General features: G+C 39.9%; 1 protein-coding gene across 1 annotated transcript in view; it reads left to right on the forward strand.

Annotated features, from left to right (window-relative positions):
- The window catches only part of MCCC1 (methylcrotonyl-CoA carboxylase subunit 1), an 85,790-nt gene that overhangs the window by 31,304 nt on the left and 29,434 nt on the right, over positions 1 to 25,052 (forward strand). Inside the window, exons 5-17 of the mRNA XM_085635359.1 lie at positions 608 to 729; positions 2,034 to 2,181; positions 4,052 to 4,173; positions 4,615 to 4,726; positions 6,742 to 6,823; positions 7,473 to 7,600; positions 9,266 to 9,449; positions 12,941 to 13,050; positions 13,156 to 13,372; positions 16,272 to 16,358; positions 17,455 to 17,504; positions 18,825 to 18,962; positions 22,577 to 22,684. Of these exons, the coding sequence (XP_085491485.1) occupies positions 608 to 729; positions 2,034 to 2,181; positions 4,052 to 4,173; positions 4,615 to 4,726; positions 6,742 to 6,823; positions 7,473 to 7,600; positions 9,266 to 9,449; positions 12,941 to 13,050; positions 13,156 to 13,372; positions 16,272 to 16,358; positions 17,455 to 17,504; positions 18,825 to 18,962; positions 22,577 to 22,684 (1,608 nt within the window). The remainder of the gene's footprint in view (positions 1 to 607; positions 730 to 2,033; positions 2,182 to 4,051; positions 4,174 to 4,614; positions 4,727 to 6,741; positions 6,824 to 7,472; positions 7,601 to 9,265; positions 9,450 to 12,940; positions 13,051 to 13,155; positions 13,373 to 16,271; positions 16,359 to 17,454; positions 17,505 to 18,824; positions 18,963 to 22,576; positions 22,685 to 25,052) is intronic.

Consider the following 25,052-nt stretch of genomic DNA (forward strand, 5'->3'; position numbering starts at 1 on the left):
CAATGCAACCATTCATGCTATGTGTGTCCTTGGCCTTCACTTAAAACCAAGAGAATGTTGTTCTACAGTGACTAACTCAAAATGTTTTCATTATGCCTTGTCAGATTGAAATTTGTAATTTGTGTGCTTGTAGCCTTATTCTATGCAGTGGTTATAACGTGACCCCAGTGGTCCTTCCTGGTAATCTTTGCCTCGTTCTTGGTTAGTCTTTTGATGAGTCCTGATCCACCACTAAATTGAGGATAGGGGTGTGCAGATTACTATTTGCTTTCCTGCTTCTTTGGAAAATGTCTGTTATTTCCAGAATCAGAACAAGCACATTTTATCAAAAAAGTATTTAGAGTCTAGTGTAAAATTACAGGTTCACTTATCCACTTACAATTGTTTGCAAATCATCTGTTTTTGGGCAATTTCTCTACCAGCCCCAACTGCTTACCCAGAATAATTCCCTTGTTAATATTACTGCAGAAATAATATTAATGTTTCAGGTCATGATGGTGTTATGTCTTTGTGTGGAACTCACACCATGTTGTCCTTGTTTTGTGATTTTAGAAGTGTTCTCTCAAGTTTCATGATTAATTCAGTACAGCGCTTCTTCTCCCTTTAGGCAATTCATCCAGGCTATGGATTCCTCTCTGAAAATACAGAGTTTGCTGAAATGTGCAAGCAGGAAGGGATCATCTTCATAGGCCCACCTTCCTCCGCAATTAGAGATATGGGCATTAAAAGGTATCTGTCTCATTCATTAACTAAAGGAATTGGGCAGTAGGGCTGTTGTTTTGAAGGTCAACCCTTGTAAGTGTTTGTTTTCAATGTGAGGCATTGGCTTAACATGCTGAAGTTAATGATACTGGGTTGTTGTGAAAATGATTGTAAGGTTGAGCAGATCTGGTAAGGACAGTTGGCAGTTTATTTCACTTTGATGGCTGCATGGTGTCCATAAGAGCACCTCTGGGGCAGTTGAACCAGAACCCACACATCCCCCATACTTTGGAGACATTTTAGACTGGTCATGTAATTGGACAATCACCACTGACCAGGTGACCCCAACAAACCTGCTGAAGGATGAGGCTAATTATAAAGCATCAACTCTGATGACAGCTAGGAAGAAAATACACTACAAGAAACCAAGTCCATAAGCAGTGCATCCAGCCACCAAACATCAAAGTTCCAAAAATTAGGGGCTCAGGGGCATGTAAATATTTTTGAAGGGGCCCAAAAAATATCATAATCTGCCCTGGGCAGGTTTGACCAAACAGCTGGTACTTTCCTCCTTCAGTCCCAAATTTGGCTTCTGCACTTGTCCCCATGATTTATCCTCTCCAGACGCCCCTCCTCACCACCTGTTTGATTGCAAATCACTTGCCCATCCTTATGGAATAGAAGAGTGTCAAAATGCTTGCAGGGGGCATCGACCCAGAAACAGCAAGTTGCTTGTGCTTGCACTGACTTTTATCGTTTTACATTGAAAAAGGCACCAGTACATACGTTTTCTGCCATCAGTGGAGACAAAACAACTGCCTGCTAGTGGCAGCTGCATACCGGAATCTTAATTCCAGTGGAACCCCCTGACCACGGCCTGCCATATCCAGCTAGAAGGGTCTCCCAGCTCGAAGGGCAACCCACCTCTAAACCCTTCCCAGAGACTGGCGAAGACAGGAACCTGACCCCCATCACACCCACCACAACCAACAACACTTCCTCCCAACCAGTGCAAGTCCCAAGTAAAAATAAGGGCACAGACGAAGTGCACAAACTCTGCCCCAACACGAGCCAAGCAAGGCCCTCTGAAACATACCACGGAAAGGGTGCCACGGGGGCCAGAGGAAGGCATCAGCCCATGGTGGCAAAGTTGGTTTCAGCGGGGAAAGAAGTTTGTGTTTCTCTAACGTCAGTGTTTTAGCTTTCATAGAGGTGAATATAGATTTTTGATAGGAGGGTATCGTGTACAGTTATTACACCCAAGATATTGCATATTGAACGTGATCTCAGATATGAAGTTGGCATAATGCTCATCACTGTTGCCTTTCAAGCACCTCCAAGTACATCATGTCTGCTGCTGGAGTCCCTGTTGTGGAAGGCTATCATGGAGAAGAACAGTCTGACCAGCATCTGAAGGAGCAAGCTGCTAAAATAGGGTATCCAGTAATGATTAAAGCAGTTCGCGGCGGCGGGGGTAAAGTAAGTCCTTATTTTTTGTTTGTCCTATGCAACTTTGTATTGACTATTATTTTTTTAGGAATTTAGGGCAGTTTCTGGAAATTAGATTCCTCTTCAGATCACCTCGCTCAATGCATAGATGTTCACCAAATTGTTTTCCACTCTTTCATTTTATTTTCTACATATGTCTTCATTTGTCTTTAGCAGTGATTCCCTAGCAGTACATCAGGGCAAGGAAGAGTTTCAGAGTACAGTGAAATTGAATAAATATGTGTACTATAAAACTAGACCTATCATTAAGATTGGATGTTCACAATGTATTTCGTTGAAGGTGAGGTTAAAATATGTTCTCTGTTGGCAGTGTACAGTTTACTATTCAGAAATCTGAAAATAGTAAGTGCCAATCAAATGCGTTTTTCATTTTTATGTTTTCTGCTGCTTGTAGCGTGCCAATAATCTTCTTGTGTTAACTGCTCCCGAGTGACTGGATGCTGCATATGCTTGGCATTATGGGGATTTAAATTCTACATTAACCTGTTCCATGATTATCAGCCATAATTGGGGTTCCTGGATTTGTCGGCACAGTAGCCCATCCTAGGAACCCCCTCAGGGCTGGCTGATGCAGCTTTACTTGAATAGAGAAGCCCTGGCAAGGAGGCTGTTGAGGGCAGCATTTTGTAGGGGTAGACCTGAGAATCAGGCGCTGACAGAAAGAAAAAGCTTCTCGATTTTAGGTTTACAATTGTTTGTACTCTGTTTTATTAATAATAGTCTTTATTGTTAGATTTAATTAAAATCGTTACAATGTGTAGGAGTCATAGTGAAATAACAGTACTTTAGTAAAACCCTGTGCAAGAGATGAAAATAAAACGTTGTGCTGGGGTGTTGGAATGCCCACTTACGTGCCATTCTTTAATTGTACTACTACCATAAACCTAATCCAATCTGTGAGTCTCTCTCCATTCATGGGTGATGTCCAAGACTCTACATTCATGGGTCGTTTCCAAGTGTCATGGAGTCTGATGCTTTTAACAAGCTATAGAGGGCTCTGAGATGGTAAGGTTTGGAGGACCCCCGTCCCCCGATGCACTATTGTGGTCCAAACAACAATCCGGTAGTTGTATAGTGTGGCTTATCATCCGTGAGGGTATCCAGGCGATGGGCTGCGCCTGGATAGAGCTACTGACTTCCTGTTTCCTTTTGAATAGTCCATTCAAGTGCACCTCACACAGCCTTCAGGATTGCAGAGAACTTTGGTACAAGTGCTCATGAAACAGCAGCAGTTTCAGGCTTGGCTTGGAAAGGATGCTCCTAGAGATGCCCATTTGGCATCTGAGAAGTCAGAGGGATGGTGGCCAGCAGCACCAGGAAGTTTTGGTTCTGTGTGTCAGGCCACTGATGCATTCATGAAGATCTCTTCTCTGATCTCTGTATTGCTCCAGTCCCATCTCTCCCAGTGCTGCTGCAACAGTTTCCCTCAGGTTTTGCAAGCCTGAGTGCAATATGTTTATCTTTTGGATGGGGGGGAGGTAATTAGTACAGATATTGTATAATGTTCCTCAATGTTTTGAGGACATAGTCTCTGTTTGCTTCCCTTTCTGCCAGTTCAATTTTTCAACCGCTTTTCCCTACTCCCATTTTGTGCTTTAAAGATGCTGTTTCTATATGACATGTATGAACTAAAATGTCAATACATAGGATGAAGCTTACATGGTATCTAATACAAAGAATGCTAGCTAAATAAGATGAATAAAAACCATAAAGGAACATGTGTGCATTAAATTGGGTGGATGATCCTAAGCTGGGCGGGGTCAACGCACCCGCCACCGTGCTAGATTTCCTCTTGGTTACGGGTGTCCTCTGTGCTCATTCTGCATGTGTTTCACTTTAGGGCATGCGCATTGCACAGAGCGAAATGGAGTTTTTGGAGCAGCTGGAGTCTGCCAGGCGGGAAGCCAGGAAGTCCTTCAATGATGATGCCATGCTGATAGAGAAGTTTGTAGACAATCCTCGGTAAGAGACTATTTGATTGCACTTTTGACACAAAACATATTCAAAAATTGTAAATATTTGAAAGTGGGGCTACAGTTCTCCATCCTGGCCTGCCTGTCTTATAGAGAAGTTTGTGCTTTTCCTTGCACTGTTGACATTCCCCTGTGTCCATAGTGGTATTTAAACACTGAAGAATGTTTTAGCACAGAAGGTGGGAGGATTTTGCCTTGAACGTGTGCTACATGGCTTCATTGTAATGCTTTCCCCCTATTGGTAAATTGCCTGGTTTTGGATGAAGCTCAAACCTTTCATGGAGTGTGATTCGAGGCATGTGGTAAACCAAATCTTGTTTTGAGGTAATTTGCTTTGGAAGAACCCCATACCTAGTTATTCGGTGTCATGGGGCACGTCAAAGGAGGTGTCAGGCTGCTATCAGACACTCTGCCTTTCTCTGCACATTAGGCATGTGGAAGTCCAGGTGTTTGGGGACCAGCATGGCAACGCGGTGTATTTGTTTGAACGAGACTGCAGCGTTCAGAGAAGACATCAGAAAATCATTGAAGAGGCTCCTGGGGTAAGTGTCAGTCGCAAGTGGGAATGGAAGCTGCTGGGTTAAAGCTTGCAGTGGGAGCCTATCCGTATGGGAAGGCGCAGAGGTCTTTATTGATGTTTGTTTCATCAATACCTTACCATCCATTTTCAATATAAAGTGTATGAAATTATATTTTGTAGGGAGCCGCAAACCTCACTCTTGGAGGACGACTGGTTTTTAAAAGCCTTGGGGACTCGTTGCAGTTTCAACGCGCAATATTCCCGTGATGGTTCAGCCTTGCATTTTAGGGATCAAGTTTGAAAAACAAGGATGCTCTTGGCGAAATTAATGTGTTTTGTACTAAAGGATGATAGAAAATGAAAGGCTTTCATTCCGAGAATGGATTTTTACAAGGAAAATCGTATTTTACCAGTCATTAAGGGATTTAGTGCCGCACGTATGAAGCAAAAATGCTTATACATATGTACAAAACGCAAACTGCAATTTGTATTTGCGATTTGGTATTTGGAATACCTATTGGGGCTATCCTTCCAAATACCCAATCTGAATGGGATGTATGATTGTTTCGCAACCGAATTAGTCGCAAAACCTTCATATTTTACCGACTACTTGAAAGAGGTGTTAACTCGTTGGCAAATGGGAAGGGGTCCCCAGGCCACCCTTTCGAGAATGGAAAACAAATATTTTTTTAAGAGCAGGCAATGGTCTACTGCCTACTCTTCAAAAAATGAAACTGCAACGTTTTATTTTTTATTTTTAAATGCATCTCGTTTTCTTTAAGGAAAACAGGTTGCATTTACACACACAAACAATTGCCTAATGAAAAAGCAATTGCTGACATGAATTCAGCAGACCATCATCCATGTGACTGCAATTCCGAATGAGTCGCAAATTGCGACCTACCTCAATATGCATGAGGTAGGTCTTTTGCGACCCACTAGCAATTGCTTATGAAACTCAAGAATTTCATACGTTAGGAATACCAGTTTCCTAACTGCGATTCTTAGAGAATTGGAATTAGGAAAAGGGTATTCCTAATGTTAGTACATCTGGCCCTTAGACTCTAAAGGCAAGCATATTCGTTTGACTGGGCTGCCTACAATTTTAGATTAGTCCCACAGTATTTGTATGATTTTAGGGGCATATGTATCAACATCACCATTTGCGATTCTCAAATAGCGATTTTTAAAGAATCGCTATTTGAGAATTGCAAAACGGGATGTATTTAAAAAATCGCAAACTTTTTGCGATTTCTTAATATTCCTTAATTGCGATTAGCAAATTGCGAAATCGCAATTAAGGAATACCTGCCCATTCATTTCTATGGGCCAGGAGACCCATAGGAATGAATGGGAAGTAATTCTCAAATAGCGAATTCGCAATTTGCTAATCGCTATTTGAGAATAATTTCAAAGGTGCAAGGGTGTCATGATGACACCCTGATGCACCCCTGAAATGAGCATGTGTGTGCATATGGCGCACATACATGCCCTAAGGGCATGTATGAGCGTCATGTGGCACTTTGCAAAATTAAAAATAGTGCATTTTGAAAGGAAATCGCAAATTACCACCAACTGGAAGTTGGTGGTAATTTGCGATTTCTTAAGGATAATTCGCACAACTTGGGTGCTTTTTACATATCATTTAAGAAATCGCAATTTGCGATTTCTTAAATGCTTAAGCAAAATTAAGAAATCGCTAAATTAGCAATTCCTTAATTTTGCGATGGGATTTTGCCTAATACATCCCGTTTTGCGAATTTTTGATCGCAAACGCTGTATTTTGCGAATCGCAGCGTTTGCGATTAAAAATTTGCTTGATACATATGCCCCTTAATCTTTTTCCTAGGTGTGCCTATATCAAGGTTTTATGGCAGATTGTCCACTGCAGATATTTGCGCTTTCTTGTTTAACCAGTGTGCTTTGACACTGCCTCATGTAGTAAAGGATACTTCAAAAGCCGTTTTGGTGCATTTCGCTGTCTGGCATATGTTGGTTCTGCTCACCAAGGCTTTAATATGGTAATTGATGTTCTAGCCAGGTATCAGTCCGGATGTGAGGAAAAGACTTGGAGAAGCTGCTGTCAAGGCTGCAAAGGCTGTGAATTACGTTGGAGCAGGTATGTCCAGCTTCACTGTTGGAAGTTTCTACTTGTGACTTGTTCTTCATACTGCATCAGCAAAGCATATATGACATGGGCTGGGGTTGTGCCAGCATTATCCTACTCTGCCAGTGAGCCTCAGGTATCCATTGAAGTGACTGGTCCTGCAACATGAGACTTTCTTTAAAGGCAAATACTGCTAATAAAAGCGGCAGCAGATGGCAGTTGTGTTTCCGACTGGTCGTGAACCGTGTACGCGCTTGATACCCATAGTGCTAGCTAGAATGACAGGTCAGGAAATGACTCTATTGCAGCCTTGTTCGACCTCCTGTTTCACATGGGTGCCTAATCCATGGTGTGAATTAAATGATTTTGAAGCACTTTCTTGCTCTTTTCATCAGAGTACACTAGGAAAAAATCTTAGGGGAGCCTCAGACTTTCAGTTTTCCCACACATTGAGGCATTTTGTACCTTTTTAAGGCAAGGTTGCTCTGCCCAAAAATATATATCCAATAATCGCACTACTAGTATTTTTGTGCGGCTAGTGCATTGTTTTGGAAATCCAATAAGTGGGTTTCTTAAGCTGGCTCAGTTTGAATAAAAGGATGTAGTGAACGTTTGTAACAGCAAATCAATTCCTTTTCACTGTGGACTTTGGATATTTTAGGAACTGTTGAATTTATCATGGATTCTCAGCACAATTTCTACTTCATGGAGATGAATACCAGGCTGCAAGTGGAGCACCCTGTCACTGAGATGATCACAGGCACCGACTTGGTAGAGTGGCAATTAAAGGTAAGTATATTCCTCATTGTGTGAAAGGTACAGACACCAAGATGGGCATGAATGAAGATTGATGTATTCTGGTGGGTGAGTGTCTGGTGGGGAGTGAGTAGGGAGGTAAACGTTCCTCAAATTTGATGAATCTGGTGCCTGTTTTTATTCTGTCTTGATAAGCCCCGTTGCACCAGTAGGATGGCTTTACTGATGTCGAAGTGTCCAATATTTCAACTTTAAGAAGATGTTGCTATTTTGCTCTATTTTGAAATGTGTTACGCACCGCGGAAAACGAATGAAGTTTTCATCTTTTACCACCTGGCCTTTCAATTGTGAACTGCCCTTATTTTATATGCACCTATGCTTATGAATGTATTAATAAGTGAAAAAATAGTTCTGCACTTGTGTCCCCTTCTGGAGGGTAAGACCATATATATATTTTTTTTTAAACAGTGCTTCTGTGCATTTTGAGCACTAGTGCAGTATGAATATGCCTTTTTTATGCTAGAACTTGAATTTCCATTTTTAATATTTTTGATAACAGCAAAGTTTCCCCCAAGACAGTGTGACTATACCTATCAGTCTGCAATAATATAGATACAGTAACAGAAGGGATTATAGCATAAAAAATATTTGTGAATAAACTACTCTGTCCTCAGAACAAGGACATTGTAGACTTGAAGCAAACAGCTGAGGTTCATACATTGGGAACCCTGAGCAAAGCCGGTTGGCTGGAATATCCAGGGCTGCTTTTTTAAGACTGCCTCCTTTCCAAAGGTGTTTTGGCGTTCCTGAAGCAAGCATGGCCAGCCGGGCAGCTTTGGCGAACTCTCCAGAGGAATGTGCATAATGATGTAAATAGCTGAACAAGCACCAACCCCATGTATTCCTTGTAATTATCATTTATTGCCATTGGGCCCAGTTCAGGTACTCAGTTTGGTCGCGGAACTCTGCTGATTGTTTTCATAATGCTCTCTGGCTGCCTCTATTAGGACTCAGCAGGTCACATATTACTCTGTTGTAATACTACACAGCTATGACCATGCTGGGAGTGCTCTTAAGAGAAATATTTGGTTACTCAACACTTTTTTTACAGATGAGTTTTTGTGAGCCCTGTTAATTGTCTCTATTCTCAACAACCCTCCTGTCTACCCAGAGTTGCCATATTTCAAGACTAATATTGTTCATGATTTCAGGGTTAGGGTGGACAGCACAAGGAATAGGTAATAAAGCTGCTGGTGCCCAGTAGGAGACACATGCATATTCACGATAATTATTTATATGCATTTAGCACAGTTATCAGTAAGGTGGTGCTGGTCAAACATGTAGTGAAAGGAAGTAACCTTGAACTAAGAGTACAAAGGCTACTGCAACAAGAAGGTAACACGTTTCCGCCGCCCTTCTTTGCTGTACCTTATGATGTAGTAACATAATTGACTGTTCTGTGCTCTGCGGTGTTTTATAGTAAGCGTGAGTTGCCATTGTCAGGATGCTGTAAGAAAGGTGAAGGGCTCTTGTTAATAGTATTTATTTTATTTATTTATTTGAAAAGTTTTATAATGCGCAAACGTGTGATTGAACGGCCGCACAAGGTCAATGGGGACATTAGTAAGAGGGAATTGATCGGCTGTGTTGTGTGCAGAATGTTTTAGGTGAATTAGTGACTTTGTTTCTGCTCTGTAGGTTGCTGCAGGAGAGAAGCTCCCAATGACTCAAGAGGAAATCTCCCTCAGGGGTCATGCTTTTGAAGCCAGAATATATGCAGAAGATCCCGATAACAATTTTATGCCTGGGGCTGGCCCATTGCTGCACCTTTCCACACCACCCCCAGACGTCTTCACTCGAATTGAAACAGGAGTCCGGCAAGGTAAAGCCAGTTATTGAAGACAATTGAAGTATTTCATCAGTTTTTGCTATGGCCATTTTCTGCTGTAACCGAATCCTCTGATGTGTGTTTCCTGTTTTTCTTAAGCTTGCTATGATCCCAAATGTATTATGTTGTGATCGACATAGCAATTGCGGGTGGGACAAAAAGAGCGAGACCCTAATGCTGTGAGAAAGCTAAAATAGCGAGAAGTTTAGAAGTCTCCATAGGCGAGCTGTACAGAGTTGTTTAGCATGGCTTGAAATCAGCAAAACAAAATGTTGTTTCCTCAAATGTGAGGACCGCCACTTTAAAGATGTTGTTGCCTATAGTCTTTTAAAAACTTTTTTTAATTCAGGGGTTAAGAGATATTTGAAGTGACATTTTCTTAAGCGCTATAAGAGAATTTCTTATTTGGCACTTTTCAGTGATAACCTGAAGGGCGATAGAAGAAAACCCAGCCTTCCCAGCAGCAATTTATAGATGCCCATTGGGGAATTAGTGGCCCTATATCATTTGCAACCCTATAAAGTATATGGGGTATTCCTCTCTCTTAAAGTGTATCTGGCCTATCCCGAAAAGTTCTCTCTCTTTGTTTAAATGAAAAAATAAATCTGTATCTATCCTGCATGTGCTTTTAACAACAGTTGGGCTGGTAACACCTCATGTAGAAGCAGATATATTTGGCTGAGGGCTACTTTTCACATGGGAATCATATGTGTAACTACTGATTTAGGTAATTGGCTACAATATTTAGTCAGCCCTACCCCCTCTAGATTCTAGTTGTCGTCATACACGTTTTTACAAGGCCTGTCATCTCCTGATATAAATAATAGTGCTTTTGTCATGCCTGAGCATAGCTTGGCTTAGTTGACATAGACTCTGACCTTTAGCTAATCCAGTTAGGTCAGCTGCCAACCTGCCTCTAAACCCAACATCTGCAGGCTATCACCGACGCCTGCTGTCCTCTAAATCTGAGAGGGTCCAGGATCTGAGGAATGGACCACTGCCCTTAGTGTGACGCTTCTTTTATGAGTGGGCTAGACCTCGACGATGTTAGGAACATATTAGTGTTGGACACTAAAGAAACCACTTTCCTGTTGCCTAAGACCAGTTCTTCCAAGGCAGCATACTGCTTCACTGTTGTTGTAATTAGAGTTTGAGATAACTCTGTGATTTGCCAGTCCTTTGGACAAGGTTCACATTTTTGATCTTATGGATCCCATGGCCGGTACCCTTGCTGCTCGTGGAGCCTGCCATGGCATTTCATTAAAGTAAAAGAACTACAGGAAAGCACCCCACAATTAAAAAATAATTTAGAGCCGACAATCTAGAACTCTTAAAATTGCAAAACATATTTTTTTTGAAACCGACTCTTCCTAATGAATTACATGGTAATAGAGGAAATACTTTCATGTAAGAAAGGAGGCAGATTATGATAAACTTCTCAAATTGTTATCATGACAAAATAATATAGTTTGTAAAGTGTCCCTGTCAAGTGAAGCATGATGATGGTGGTAAAAATAAAGTACCAACCTGTGGTCCGCTCACGATTTGTGGTGCATTTTAGGTGGTCCATGAACAGATCCAATACTGTTAAATAATTCATATTGTTGATGTTCTATAATAGTGACAATTGTTACTCAGCAACTGGTACATACAAGATTTTGCTCATAGTAAACAAAAAAGGAATAGGTTGTACCAGATCTACATTTCTCCCTTCATCAACATGTTAATGTCATCAGTTAAGATGTCTCTACGTGATATCCATTGACATTAATAGCTTTTAAACATTTGGTATCGGGACCATGGAATGCTTACTCATTTAAATGACTTGTCCTTCCATTACAAATGAACAACAATGTAATATAGTAATGAGTATTATTCAGTGACTGGCACATTCCTGCTTTTATCACCTATCAGGCTCATAGTATACTAAAAATTAATACGGCGATCGCTAGATAAACTGTACCATGATTTCATTACGCCACTCTACAATGGTGTTATGGAGTCTCCGTGTGACATCCATTTATATTCACACCTGTTTTTGGGGATGTCACCGCCCTAGAACGGTTTAACAGTCAAAGAGTAGACATGAGAGGTGAAGGATGTGAGTGTCAATGTGAGTGATTGGATATCCATTAAACTCCCAGACTTTGTAAGTAAAGCAGGGAGTTCCGGGGTTTGTAAGTAAGGAAGGAAGCACCTTCTCCTAATAAATTGAAATGAAGTCAAAGTTCTCCAAGGCTGTCAGGCCCACCAAATGGAGAGTTTGAAATACCAAGAGGGGTCCAGGCACTTAGTCGAAGAGCTGCAAGGATTGAAAAAGATGTAGCACAAGAAGGGGGTTCAGTGTGGTAAGCAGGAAAGAGTGAAGCCGAAAAAATAGGACTTTCATCTTTTATTATAGTTGAGTGAGGTGTGTGTGATATCTTGCTGGTTAAGTCTATATTTTTAGTGTTAATTCTATGAAATATTTATCTGTGAACCACAGATTGTTCTATGTATGGTTGGAGACCACCCTTCGTGTTTTTTGTCTGCAGGGTCATCTTTGTATGTTTACTAATCAATAGGACATTACCTACTTTGCTGAGTCAATACTTTAATCTTCTGTTGCAAGATTATGCAAAGGTTTTTTTTTTTAAAATGCTACTTTTGGCACTAATGGCATTGTAGCTTGCTCTGTTGCCTGCATTGAGTAATGTCTTTCCAATCTTGTTTTCAGGCCCATCTCACAATGTGGCGCAGTAGTCTATAATTTGTTTTGACTTGTGTGCGCTGTTACACGAAGGTACTAACCTAAAACAGATCAGTCTAGACCTGACCCTCATTGGAACTGTACAGTCTGAACTACATAGGCTAAACTAACTATGACATGATAACGAGCATGCCCAGCCAAGTTAATGCCTCATTCAGTTAAGTTAATGAAGTGTAGCTTGAGTTTCAAGCCACTGATCTATATTTGGACTACTCTCTTCTACTTGGGGAGACTTAACAGGCAAAATTAAGGTGATGTGAAAATGCTTGAGCAGAGGTTCCTTAATAACTCTGGCATTACGTTTGCGTCCTTGAGCAACAGCAACATTCAATAATTTGTCACTTGTGATCTGCCTAGTTATTGCGGTAGCTGAGGACAAGTGAAGTAGGTCGTGGATGTCAGTGCCTCATTTGATATTGATACCTAGTATTTTAAACATCCGGTCAACCAACAGTTTCTTTGTCCCTTGGCCAGCTAAAGGCCTGATTGTCAATCTACTAATAAGCAGAATGTTTATACCAAAGAGGTGCAATAGCTGTGTTTTGTAGTATTTTACACGTCAAATATGTCCGATTAGGGTATAGAAGTGTTGTCGGCATCCAGTGTTGTCTTTCCTAGCTGGCATTCTACTAATCCCACATGTAAGGGAAGATGTTAATATAATCCTTTCTCTTTTGTTGTTTTATTGAGTTTCTTTGACCTAAGCAAAATAATTCCCTTTCTGTTGAACTTGCAGGTGACGAGGTGTCTGTGCATTATGATCCCATGATTGCTAAGTTGGTCGTGTGGGCAGAAGATCGTCAAGCTGCACTAATTAAGTTGAAGTACTGCTTACGTCAGTACAATGTAGGTGATGGAAGCAAACACCAAAGACACATTTAATTAGCATAATGAAGCGTAAATGCAACTTAACGCTTACATTTAAAATTTGAATTCTGTTTTTCTGCATAGATCGTTGGTCTGAACACCAATATAGATTTTTTGCTGAGTTTGTCTAGTCATCCAGAGTTTGAATCTGGAAATGTCCATACAAATTTCATCCCTCAACACTACAATGAGCTTTTTCCACCCAAAAAGCCAAATTCCGCTGAGATTGTCTGCCAAGCTGCTCTTGGGATCATACTTCAGGAGAGATTGAGGACACAAGACTTTAGAACAAAGACTAGAGGTAAGGATATTTTTTTTTATTCGTTGGTGATAAATCCCAAAGCATCAGAGCATTTTTTTTCTAGCGTCTTAGTTTAGGTTCATTGTTTCTTCATTCACCCTAACAATTGTAATTATTAATGTTCATTATTTTGAAATGCATCCAAATGAACTTTGTGCTCCCTGTTTGAATAAGGAAGATAATTTTGTTAGTTGCTTATGATTTGGTGTCTGCATAGCTTGTGAATTTGTGAAGAATATATGAAAAGTATGAAACACATTTGTTTCCTCTTATTAACATGACCTCTAGTTAAGCCCATTGACAGATATGTACTGTTGTTTACTACTTTCAAAACTGTTTTTGCACAATATTTCGTCAGGAGACCGAAATATTATTATATCATACATTGGTGATTCTGCCAGTCCTGTTTCTCCTCAGAAAAATGTTACAATGGGATTTTTCTCATTTTATTATTTTGTGATTATGATATTGATGTATTTGCAGTCTACAAAAATCTGTGAATCCCAGTTTTCATTTTCCCAGGCCTCATTTATATAGGAACCGTGATTACCTGCATTTACTTCATATTTGCACTTTGTACTAAAAACGACTCCGATTTTGATAGCATCACATCAGCTGTGCTTTGTTGCAACATTATTGCCAATGGGGTTCCTAGAATACCACTTTCCAGGTAACTAGTACACCACACTGTCCTCTTCTGTGTGATTGCTGAGAAGCTTTTTCCTAGTAGACCAGAGTCTCTTTTTAGTCAATCAGAATAATTCCTAGAGACTTGCAATCCTGCCACATTGGCTTCTGTTCACACCTCCACAAAGCTATTGTGTGTATTTTGAGATCACAGTGGATGTTGATTCAGTCTTTTGGCGAATCTCCATTTAACGTTGTTTAAAAATGTCAAAACCCAAAGAATGTTAACGTATGTTATTAGAACTGTTCTTGAGGAATATTCCAGATAGTGATACACAATGAAGGAGTTAATTAAGTAACACTAAACTAGTAACAGAAACTCGCTGTTTTGTCGGTATAGGGTACCCCTCCCAATATTTCTATTTGATATCTTGTTAGCAAAGTAGTTGTGTTTCTTCATTTGTTTGAGGGTGGAATTTAAAAATGGGTTCCTGGTGATGGAACACAATAAAAAGATATTGTAAAAATCTTTACAAAAGAATAACATTATTAGTGAACTCCACTCCTACAATTTTCTACAAAGTACAATAATTATACACTACATAGGTCCTAGCCAATGAAGTAGACGTAATTAATTATTACACAAATTCACACAGATCTAATAAGACAAGTTTCAAACTCTTTCCTGAAGCAATATTAAGGTGGGGACATGGCTGAGACTTCAGAGATGGGAGTTTTATAAACAAGGGGTGCCTCCTAGTAAAGCCCAATTAGTATAGGCTTTGCTGTTTAAGGGAATCTTAAGGCGCTAAAGCTTTATACTCTGATAAACTGGTTGCTTCTGAATGATAGCTTTTTAGCTGAAGCATCCCCTTTTAATTTGAACATGGCTCCCAAAGGGCCAGACATTTTAAACATTTAGAGTAATTTATTTGAACTTCCTAAAGCCATTATATGGTCTTCTGATGAATAGATGATGAATATTATTTGTGACTAATCCCGGTTGGGTAAGACAAGTAAAAGCACCTTCCCACCTTCTACATGGTAGAGAAATAAAGCTTTAACCGCAGAACAAAAATTGTTGGATGGAAGAATATCTTTATTATTCTCAAATGAGGCAGATGACATTACTTTGTGCACTTCTTTCCAATAGAAGATGTGCACACAAAAAATAGTTTGCCTCTAACTGTTCTTCCTTGTTTAGGGTGTGTGAATGACTGGGCCGTAGTTTGGAGTTCATGCTTTCTAACCTACCTCCCACCCTGAAGTTTAGACCTATCTAAAATAGTAACAATCAATGCTTACTTCCATCTCTTGAGGTGCTTGCTACATGTGGTTTTCCAAGTCAGAGATTCTTTAGGGTTCACTGCCTCTTCCTCATAAACTTTCAAGTCACAATCATTTGGCCCTCAATCCACCGAGACTGCCTGCCAGGAGTGTGCCGTTAATATATCACATTGCACACCAAAGCACTTTTTATTTATTGTTCATTAGAGCTAAAGATGGGAGAGACAGTTAAGAGCATGCATCAGTTATGTTAGGAAATTTGTGTGCAAATTCTAAAACTAAAGGTAATTGGGTGGTCTTTGCAACTTACATTTATGGACCATTAGACATGACTTAGTACTAGAAAAGGCCAGGGTGCATCTTGAGAGAATTGGGTGCATTTGTAGGGCTGTCCATGGTTTTGAGACTTGGAGAAAGTGGATTGCTGCTCTCCGGTAGTGACAGAGCTGTGCTGTTCCTTGTTTTGGAACTGCTGACTGTGTTGTTGTTGGTTAGACATTATCATATTAAATGGATTTGTAGTGGCCGTATGCAAATTGAAAGGTTGGAATTGCAACCGCCATAGTTTGGTAAGGGTGGCAAGAGAATAATTGGGTCACTGTGCAGACTTCGTTGAGAATAAGGGAGCTGCAGTTTGAGCAGTGGTTGACAGAAATTGTCTCAATACAGAAAACTTTCAGAAAGGAATTAAAAATGGCAGAAATTTGCAGCTGTGCTCCTGACATAATACCGCCATGAGCACAAAGAGTTCTTCATGACACCTAGAAGCTTAGAAGGATAACCGATTGTTGTTTTTTTGGGGGGGGGGTGGAGACCTGTGTAACACACTAGGTAATGCCAACCGGTTGCTTTCCTCTTACGCCTGCACTCCAAGCAAAGCAGGAGAGCTTGGCATTCAACACTGATTTTATGATTATAGTTACATCTCTGTGGGTGTAACCCAGCTGTTAGATAATATAGTGTTCTGTTTTTTGTTGTCTTACAGATCAGTTTTCACCATTTGCATCCAGTAGTGGGAGAAGACTGAATGTCTGCTACACTAGAAATATGACTCTTCTAGATGATGAAAATAGTAAGTGTTGAACCGTAACTCGTATGCTGTAGTCAGTCCCTTTCTTTGTAAAAACAGAAGCCAAGGCAGAAGTCTTCAGTCTAGTGACATGCACCTTTCAGCACATTGTCCAATTGCCATTTGCAGTAATGAAGGATTTTCTTCAGAAATTCTGCTGGGGCCCAGAGACTTGAGCTTCTTTCCTTTCAAACTTCAAAATGGTCTTAATTTTTTGTGTGCCATTTTGAATGATCCCTTGTGGTTGCTACAAAGCTGCTGCTGTTGATATGTGGTGCTGTAGTAAAAAATCTCTTAAATACGTAACTGTTGGTAATGTGTTTCTATCACGTACTGTCAACTGCTAACGCCTCATTGACGTTAAGGGTTATGAAATATTGTGGTTTAAGACCCATTCAAATGAAGCCCTGTATAGGAGGTGAAGTTCCCTCTAAGAAGTGCGGGAATACATTCTGACAGGTTGTGCCAAGCGTCATGTAGATATGATTTGTGGTGTGGTGGACATCCACCCCCTTCAAACTTAAATGAAACCACAATCAATCCAAACTTTGCTGATGGTAATTCATTTTACACTCATGAGTCAAACCATTAGGCTATTTAGGGTGATGCTATAATAAAAAAAAAAACCTTAGTCAGTGGAGTACCTTATGGTGTTACATACAAAAGCCTTTCCACTTAAGTGAGATTATGGTCCAACTTTGCCTCTTAAGGGCTGGAAGGAATTAAACTATACTCGGGGAAACCCTCCTCCCTGGTTGAGGATTTAGCTTAAAAATGTATACCTATTAATTTCTGCATGAAAAAGTGGCATCAAAACTATGTGTTATATTCACAATAAACATGATCTTGACAAATTATGTTGTACCTTTTCAGTGTAGGCCTACAATTAAAGCTCCTCACATCACTTTTGTATAAATATAATGGTTAATTGTAATCCTGTTTAACGTAAGCCTACAAAATATTGCTTTAGGATACTTATTTATAAAGGAAAATAGTAATTTGGTTGCTTTCGAAAGTGAATCTTAGTTTACCATTGGTGAGTGTAATTTAGAACCATCTTCTTCAATGTATTCTTACTGATCTATTTTCTGTTAAATAGAAGTGGACATTGGGATTGCTTACAATCAAGATGGGTCTTTCACTATGCAGGTAAATTAGGACTTACTTTCAACTTATCTGACTGTCTCTGAACTGATGAAGTTTATGAAAGTTCATGAACTGTGCATTTTGTTTGTCACTCTATTGTAACACACTGTAATATACAGTATTGCTTACCAGTTCAGGCCTCGCAGTGCAATAGAGTTCTAGAACTGGAGCACATTTTACTTTGTTTATAATATCCTTTCAGTGCAAAAATATATGAAAATGTTGATGGGTCTTTCCATGTCTCCAGCGTGTAAGCATCTCCCTCTGCAAACTTGCGTCACTTTAGGACATGATATAACTCCCTGTTTGCCCACATTAGACAACCTCATGTTAATTTAAAATTGGGGAAGTCAACTAGGTACATAAAGTAAGTACACCATATTCATTGCTTTAGCCCACTTGGTGTGAGCAAGACACATTGAAGATTGTAATGCTTGAGGTGTAATTAAAAATTTGTTGTCACAGAAGGTGAACGATAAAAGAAATAAAGGTCACTAAATTAGAAATATCGAAAGAGCTGCAAATATATTGGAGCCACTTCACCTCCTCTGCTTTTACCGAGTTTATCAGTTGAGTAGAATAAAAGGGTAGGAAAGTAATTAGCCAAGTTCTTAGTAAGCATCAGAGTTTCAATACAAAGAACAATATCAAGAACTCTGCAATATATATCTGGCCACAAATAAGTGCAGCATCTCCCATTTGAGACCGTAATCATTCCATAGTACTCCTCACAGATAGTTGGTGACAGAGTGTTGGTAACAATGGAAGAAATACCAAGACATTGAATGCTGTAATATGTGGTTAACTAGTTCTCTTGAGAAGGATCTCTCTGGGTAAATTGTGTCAATGAGGCAGAATTGTGTTCATGAGACTTGTATGTTATTACAGTAGAACAAAACAGTAGCACTAATTTTCAACATCATTTTCAGTTTGGTGCTTTACAGGTTTGTCACCAGATTAGCGGAACCATGATAGTAATAATGGACAGAGGCAAATCATCGATCTCGGTTCTAGGATTGTGATTGCCATGCTGCCCATTATAAAAGGCTGTGGCTAATAAGTGCAGTGTGGCAAAAGATTGCTTAATCATCTATGGTGGGTTTTTGCGTAGTATATGGTTGCAAAGATGTCTTGGGGCTTCAGACTGGTTAGTGGGAGCTACTCATAGGGTGATGTTTTTGGGTAAGTGAGATATTCTCATTTGAGTAAATGTCTCTTCTTGCATATAATGCTTGAATCCTACTGCGTCGGAGGTACTGGTGGATAGTATCCGAATTCCCATAAATGTGACTCTATTGTGTTTGTGCTGTATCTTGGTTGCAGGTCCGAGATGAAATTATACACATTTTTGGAGACCTTGAAAAGGAGGGTGATTCAACATACCTGAAATGTGCAGTAAATGGAACTCTATCTAAATCTAATCTTGTTATTCTGGATGACACCGTTCACCTTTTCTCAATGGTAAAGTTGAATTTATTTTCCGTGTTTCATGTTTTTGGGAGCTAAATTCAGTTGCATAACCCAGGGACAATTTCACTTAGCATTGAGAGTCATGCTTTACCCACAGGTGTTCTTGTCTACCATTGTGTGGTATGTATAGATTTATTTATGATTTGTTTTGTATGGAGACGTTACACATAGCTTTTTTTATACATTCATTGAAAGCTTTCTGGTGAAGCTAGCAACACTGAAAAATAAATGAAATTTCACCAGTCCTGCTTCCTTGAAATGTGTTACTTTCCAGCTCTTTGCTAATGAGTTTTAAAACAAACATACAATAGCCCTACAGCCTGCCGTAGCAGGCTATACCGGCTAATAAAGGCCCACTCCAGCGTTAAAGGCCCGAGCCAAAGGCGAGGGCCTTTAACAAGGGAGCGGGACTTTAATAGCCGTTATAGCCCAGCTACGAAGGGCTATAAGGCTATTAGAACGTTCTGCCGCTAGAGGGCAGAATGTTTTAACAAATAAAACAAAAGCTTCAGGGAGCCACAGCTGTGAACAAAGTCAAATATTAGAATATTAGAGCTCCGGGCTTCTACCAGCCATTAGAAACCCGGAGCACTCCATTGTATTCAATGGAGCTCCCAACATTCCAAAGTTCTAATTTGTGATATTCTCTGACTAATTTATTTATATTAAAAAGATAACCAACCAACTGATCTTTTGCCACAGGTAAATCTGCTTTTATTTTGTTTGAAGTTATCGCCCTAAGTTTGCAACACCTGGAAACATCCTGTCTTGATAATTCTCATCAGAGTGAGAAAATTTAGAAAATGTGCAGTTTGAAAAACGTCCTACAGCTTGTCACCTAAAATCAATATCTGTTCTGAAATTATTATCCAGCCTATGTGGGCTTCATGAACATGTGGACCAAAGGATAATTAAGTGATTGGACGATTACAATTATAACAATGATAGCTGCACAATGCCGCTATCATATTTGTCATGTTCAATTAATTGTTTTCTAGAAAGATTTCTACCTCATGCATGACTGTTTTACAATGTGTTACACGGTTTGTCACTGGATATTTTCAAGCAGAGGAAAAAGCAGATGATGTTTTAATGTGGGAAAATAAAGGATTTTCAACACCTGGTTTGTTTGGATGTATACCTTAGTGGCTTTCCATATATTTGTTTAGGATAACCAAGTGTGGTACTCAGCGAAGCTCAAAGAGATGGATGATAAAATGGAAAATAAGCTAATTGTTATTTAGGATTTGAGCTTTGAACAAGCCAACCTATATAAAACAGCGAATATTTTTAAATAGCAAATTTTTCTGAAAAGTCTAGAGAGTGTATTTAAATTCCCACAAAGGTTGTAGATTTTCCCCCAAATATTCTCAAAGTTAGGGAAAATCAAAACTTAAAAATATATCACACTTAAAGGATGTTCATATCTGAAAGTATGTAGTAATGGATTCCTTACCTTAGAATTACCCCCAGGCGTCAGACTGGATCCGGAGATTATTTTTTCTTAACACCCCTGCGCGTCGGTCGACTCCGTGTCTGTCGTCGTGGTTGCCGCGATGATGTCACGGTGTCTACTGCGCGCTGAAGTCAGTTCTTCCTTTTCCGCGCCAGCCAGCGGACAACACCACCGCCATGTGGTACTGTAACTAACAGGGCGATGTGGGGTTGTGAAACCTATGTCAAGGGCATCTCTCTGGTGGTTCAACACCTGGCAGGCTACCTGAACGCCAGGGAGGACGAACTCAGCCGCCTGTGCATGATGGATCATGAATGGTGTCTTCACTCAGAGGTGGTGCAAGGTCTCTTTCAGCAGTGGAGAGAGCCTTGGTTAAATCTATTAGCCACCAAAGAGAATGCCCAAATGTATTTCAAACTGCAATTTGTGGCACCCACATGCACGCCAATGCCCGCACAACTATCGCGGTGCCGCCAAGATCCACAAGGCTTAATTGTTCTACGGTCCCACCAGCAGCGGACCCATATTATGTCAGTCGTAATGACAGGACCTCACAGCGACCCCCCCCCCCCCCGCACGTCCTCCCAATACTGGTCTTTTGTAGTCGTCCCTTTAGAAGAAACAGGGCGCCAACAAAGCGAGACACATTGTTCTATAAACAACCTGGGGGGGTGAAGAGAGGTAGGGTGCGAACCTGGAGAAGAAACCATTTCCCATCCAACCTAGTAGGGGAGGAGGCAAACAAACGGGCCTATGCAGGTATGCACATACACCTATCCACTTCTTTGATTTGGTCTTTGGTTGCTTCTCCCCCTCCCCCCCCCCCCCCCCCCCCATATCCTCCTCTAACCTTGTTACTACCCCATTTATAGATTGCAGTGGAGGACTGTTATGCGTAGGATTAATGTGCCAAGACTTACGGGAGACACATCCCATGTTTGTAATGGTTATGGATATATACCCTGGAACGATGTATGTTCGCCCCTATTTTATTTCTATGTCAAACTGTTTAAATTGTTTGAATAAGCAATAAACAAAATACAACACAAAAAACTGTAATTTGTGAATAGGCTCCTGAATTTCCATGAATAATTTTAGCTTTGTTTTTAGTTAACGTTTTGTGCCTCCCTCCTCTGACCCCGACCCCCCCCCCCCCCCCCCCCCCCCCCATCCTCCTACCTCTCCAACCGCCGAAAGGTTGCTGTTACACTTTTTGAAACTTCATCGGCACACAATCGCAGCTGGTTAGAGTTTAAAAATTGTTGGAACGCAGCCTGCAAATCACTTGATACTAAATAATTTGAGTTAAGAGTGACAGGAGAACATACATCTAAAAATATACTGGACTGATTTGAGTAAGCATAAAATTAAACCCTGACCTAATGACTATATTTCAAGTAAGCTTCATATTCACCATTATTCTAGGACAATTTGGCTTGCTCATCAGTCTTTGGTGCTATGCTTTTATTTGTTTTGGACTTTTTATGTCTTCTTACATGTAGACTTAATCTCCTTCAAACCTCTTTCTAGTGCATATGTGCAGTAATTGGGTTAGTGAGTACACAAGGGCGAGGCTGCCGAAGCCTAGTTAAAATGGGTATTACTGGTGGCGCAAAGAGGAGGGTTTTCTTCTGGTGAGTGGTCGACAACCTCTGGATAATTGTGTAGGTAGAGATTCAGCTGTCCTGATGGTGGTGGTTATGGAATAAGTGAAGGTGTGGAAAAAGTATAAATGATGCTGTTTTCTACTTTCAATTCTGTAAGCACTTGTGTAACCCCTCAGCGTTAATGTACATGCTGCAAAGTCCTTCAGGTGATATGCAGGTCTGACTCATCCATGGGAGACTAATAATATTCAAGTCTTGATATTACTATGTTAAAACATAATGCATATAATTCTGGAAGTGTTTCAATGCAGTATACGTTTTCAACTGTGACCTTAATTGCTGTTTAATGTCTTACAGCACGTCTTGCTTTGTTTATTTACTGTGGGGTTTGTTTGTTTGTTTGTTTGCTAATGTTTGGTTGTGGGAGCAATTGAATTTTAACTTTTTGGTTTAATATGTTATACACACCTTCATGGTCTGTAGGAGAAATAGTTCTTGTTCATCCCTTTTTAATTCTTATGTTTATTCTTAATTTCGTAAAGGAAGGAAGCGCTCAGATCGGTATCCCCGTACCCAAGTACCTATCTGAAGTTAGCACCACAACAACACAAGCTGGGGCAGTTGCACCGATGACCGGGACCATCGAAAAGGTACATTGGAGGGATTTTTTTTTTTTTTTAAATGACTTTTCAAAGGATAATTTTAACATGGCAAATAGCACATTTTCAACCTTCATGTCAAAGCTATTCAGCAATAATCGACCACATTGGCTAACGCATATGTGACAAGTCGCTATTAGAAAGAAAACCAAGTAATGGCTATAAGCTGTCAAAAAGATTTTAGGCTCTTCAACAAAGCATTTGCCTCATGATTGTGTGTCGTCTCCAGAATGTGTTTTTGCTATATTTGTAGATTAGCAATATTGTTTTCAGTGCCATATTTTATAAAAAACGTTTCATCCCCTCAGAGCCGGACCAGTTTAATGGTCTTCTCTCTACTTGAACTGCGACTGTCTTGTGCTTCCAGCTATCAAACAGATCTTGTCACTATTTTTGTTCTGACTGTTAGAAGAGCCTTTGTATTCTTTTCTCTCGTGCAACTTTGTTTACAGCCTATTTAGGATACAGCATACCCTTTATCAAAGCCCTGAAAGTGGTTCTCTGCTTTGCCTGACTCTGTCTACTTTAGCCTTACCATTGAGCACGGATAAAGCTTTGGTACTGTACGAGTTGTATCATTCTCTGAAGGGAACAGTCCTGCAGCACAACTGTACCTGTCCAAACCTGCTCTCCCTAGTGTGCACCTGTTAGTTACCATTGCCAGCTTAGTTTCACAGTTGAAAGTGCAGTACATCATTTTGGTAGGAAGAAAAAGATTGTTGCGATATGTAAAATCAGACTGGATTATTTTTATTTTTAATGTAATATTGCTCTTCGTGGTAGAGGAAGAGAAAAAACATTTAGTCTGCTTAACCAATAGTGTGAAAAATGTATTACTTCAGGTAAGTCTCCTTGCCACACACTTGCTTAGATATGCCCCATCTACAATAGTTGTTAATTAAAAACATAACGCTATTGAATATCTAGAGAGTTAATACAATTTATTTGACCTTGATTCTCCGCTGTGACTATACATAGAAAGCAAAAAATCTCAAGCTCTGTAAAATAATCAATAAGTTCAGTCTTCTGATGTCCTTTATATGCATACAATAGTCAGTAGTTCTTTGACGATCTCTGCACACACTAGCCAAAACGTGTTTTGTCTTAGGTGAATGCACTAACAGACTTCATCAGGACTAGAATAACAATTAATAAATCGTTCAATATGGAAAACATTTAGTATACCTCGAGACGTCACCCAGGTCAATCTGACCAGAATCACCACAAAGGTGCAAAATAGAAAAAGAAAATAAGAGCATATTAATACTCCACAGATTCCCAGGTGTCGTAGTACTGAAACTGTAAACCAAGTGTATGACTCCTAAATAAGTCATAATAAATAGCAAAAGTGTAAACCATGTTTATAATATCATAGTTCGATATTTGAGTGATGCACAGCTAGCGATTGGCACCCATCAAAAGAATAAGGAATAGAAAATCGGAAAAGAAACCTTCCAACTACCATACATGTTCAAAAGGTAATTAATATATTGTGGGCTCACCTAACATCATATAAGCTTTTCAAATCAAGAATCGAAGTTCAATTGTGTGTGTGTGTCTGTGTATGTTTATATATGTGGTCGGCGGTAGGTAGTTATAGTCAATACGTGTCACCATATTCTCGTTGGTATTTGTATTTTAAACTTTGACTAATGGCTTGTTTTCGACTACATTGTCTAAAAAAAATTAAATAGTGGATCAGACTTTATAATTTTATAACTGATTGATTTAATACATTCGATACGCGCCTGTTAGCTTTACCTTTTATGAGTTGAGGTTTACCGAGTTTTTGATTGTACTATCACTCCCTTAAATATGGCGTGACTTTACCATGCAGATTTAACTTGTGAGTATGAATAGTAGCCCTTTCTCTGATAAGTATAAATACTACTTCAAGATGGAGCAGGTACAGGACACCGATGCGGTCCTCGTGCCTTGAGACGGGAGTACTCTCCAAATGGCTAAGATCCTTAGTCCGGTGTAGGCTGATTAAAGGCTGCTTGTACCCTTGAATGTTTGTGGAGTCCTGTGTGAAATGACTAATGTGTGCTTATACCAGGAATTGTTTGAGTTGAAATCCCACAAGCTGTATGCCAGCTAATGTAAAGATTACCTAGTGGTTTGTTGTAAGTATTTGTTTGCGAGTTCTGTGGGGGCTGGCTAATTTGCCTCATCACTAATGACTGCCTATTAGTCCAAATTATACGAGTCTTATGCGGGCTATGAGTAGATTATGTGTACATGATGGTTATTTTATATATTCAGAGTTCGATAGAGTGCTATAACTAAGAACCCTGATTTGTTGTATTTTTTATTTTTATTGTTATCCTGCTGCTCTGTGGATGAGCGAATTATTCTA

The sequence above is a fragment of the Triturus cristatus genome, chromosome 11, assembly GCF_964204655.1.
Source record: "Triturus cristatus chromosome 11, aTriCri1.1, whole genome shotgun sequence".
NCBI classification, from domain to species: Eukaryota; Metazoa; Chordata; class Amphibia; order Caudata; family Salamandridae; genus Triturus; species Triturus cristatus.